The sequence below is a fragment of the Arachis ipaensis genome, chromosome B09, assembly GCF_000816755.2.
Source record: "Arachis ipaensis cultivar K30076 chromosome B09, Araip1.1, whole genome shotgun sequence".
NCBI classification, from domain to species: Eukaryota; Viridiplantae; Streptophyta; class Magnoliopsida; order Fabales; family Fabaceae; genus Arachis; species Arachis ipaensis.
Window position 1 is genome coordinate 52,590,971 of NC_029793.2, and position 1,552 is coordinate 52,592,522.

The 1,552-nt window shown below is 35.8% G+C and overlaps 1 protein-coding gene across 1 annotated transcript in view; it reads right to left on the reverse strand.

The window, feature by feature from the left end:
- Positions 537–1,552, reverse strand: part of LOC107619610 (deacetoxyvindoline 4-hydroxylase) — a 1,839-nt gene continuing 823 nt past the window's right edge. Inside the window, exons 2-3 of the mRNA XM_016321912.2 lie at positions 1,140–1,461; positions 537–1,002 (exon numbers count right to left, since the gene is read on the reverse strand). Of these exons, the coding sequence (XP_016177398.1) occupies positions 751–1,002; positions 1,140–1,461 (574 nt within the window). The 3' untranslated portion in view covers positions 537–750. The remainder of the gene's footprint in view (positions 1,003–1,139; positions 1,462–1,552) is intronic.

Below are 1,552 nucleotides of genomic sequence, written 5' to 3' on the forward strand. Positions count from 1 at the left end.
GTGAGGGGGTGGGGGGTTACGGTTTGGGGGTGAGGGGCTTGATGGTGGTGGTGGTGGTGTTGTTGGTGTTGATGGTGGTTGTGGTGATATGGTGTTGTTGCTATTGTTTGGTGTTCTTGGTGTTGGTGTTGGTGGTGGTATTTGTGTTGGTGGTGGTGATTGTGGTGGTAATGTTGGTGGCAGTGGAGGTGGTTGGGTGAGGAAGGTGAAGAGGAGAATGATGATAATGATGATAAAGGTATTTTGGTCCAAAAATTCGGATAATGATGATTTTAAAGCGTTTTTAAACGTTGAAGATGATTTTAATAAGAAAAAAAGGTCGGGGACGATTTTGATTTCGACCCCAAACCTTAAGAACGAAAAAAAGTACTTATCCCTTGTATAAATTAACAATTGTACCGAAACAATCACTTTACAGATTTATAAGAACTCATCATAATATCAAGCTTTATCCTTTCATTCCTTGTATTATCTGCGCTTTATTCTTTTATTAGTTCAAAATAGGCAATGTGATAACAACTAACAACCACACACCGTATATTATAAATATTTTATTTATTCTTCATATAGCATACATTACATCAAATACAATATTATCAGACCTTATTTAAACTGTGAACCTTATTCTGTCAAGCATACCAAACGGGTAATAACATAACAACAACCACACATATATAATATATTATTATATATTATATGACTATACTTAAAGGCTATACTTCAAATATATATGGAGGATGGAAGGTTACTTCAAATCCTGTAATACTCGAGTGTCGGGGTCATTCCAAGTCTTAAATCGAATTGGATAGTAAAATCTTTTATAGTTGTTTCCCTGTAAATGGCAGGATTTTCTTCTGATAATATTTCTTTTATGGGACCATAAAGTCTATTAGTTGGATACATAGTATTAGTGGTGAAAAAGCAAGCCACTGATATCCTTGGTGTTGCACCAGGTGCTAAAACTCTGTGCTTGATGCTCTTGAATTTGTCATTACTGACAAGCTGAAACATAAAATAAATGATCTCTTTTAATTGAATCTCTTTGGATCCTCCAAAATAATAATTAAAAGAAGCTCAAACTCCGACACTGGTTATATTCATCAAATTAATTAAATTGGAAAATGATTATTACTACTCACCTGGGTTAGGTCTCCAATATTAATGACTAAGGCTCCCTCCACTGGCTTAACATCAATCCAGCGATTTTCAACCAACACTTGGAGGCCACCAGTGTGATCTTGCAGAAGAATAGTGAGGAAATTTGGGTCTGTGTGTGCTTTGTTTCCAATTGTTTTGTCTGGTTCAGGACATGCTGGGTAGTAGTGAGATAATAGAAACATTCCTTGGGCACACTCCATTTCTTCCAAGTGTTTAGGCTTCAGTCCTAAAGCCTCTGATAGCAACTCGAATAGGGTGAGGCCTAATTTGTAAGCATATTCTGAATAACAAATCGTGATGTCCCTGTCATAAATTTGTATTGTTTAAATTTATACGTCATGACTTTCTTATAGTCAAAATCATCTATAACTTTGTTTCTGTCGTGTAACTCTTT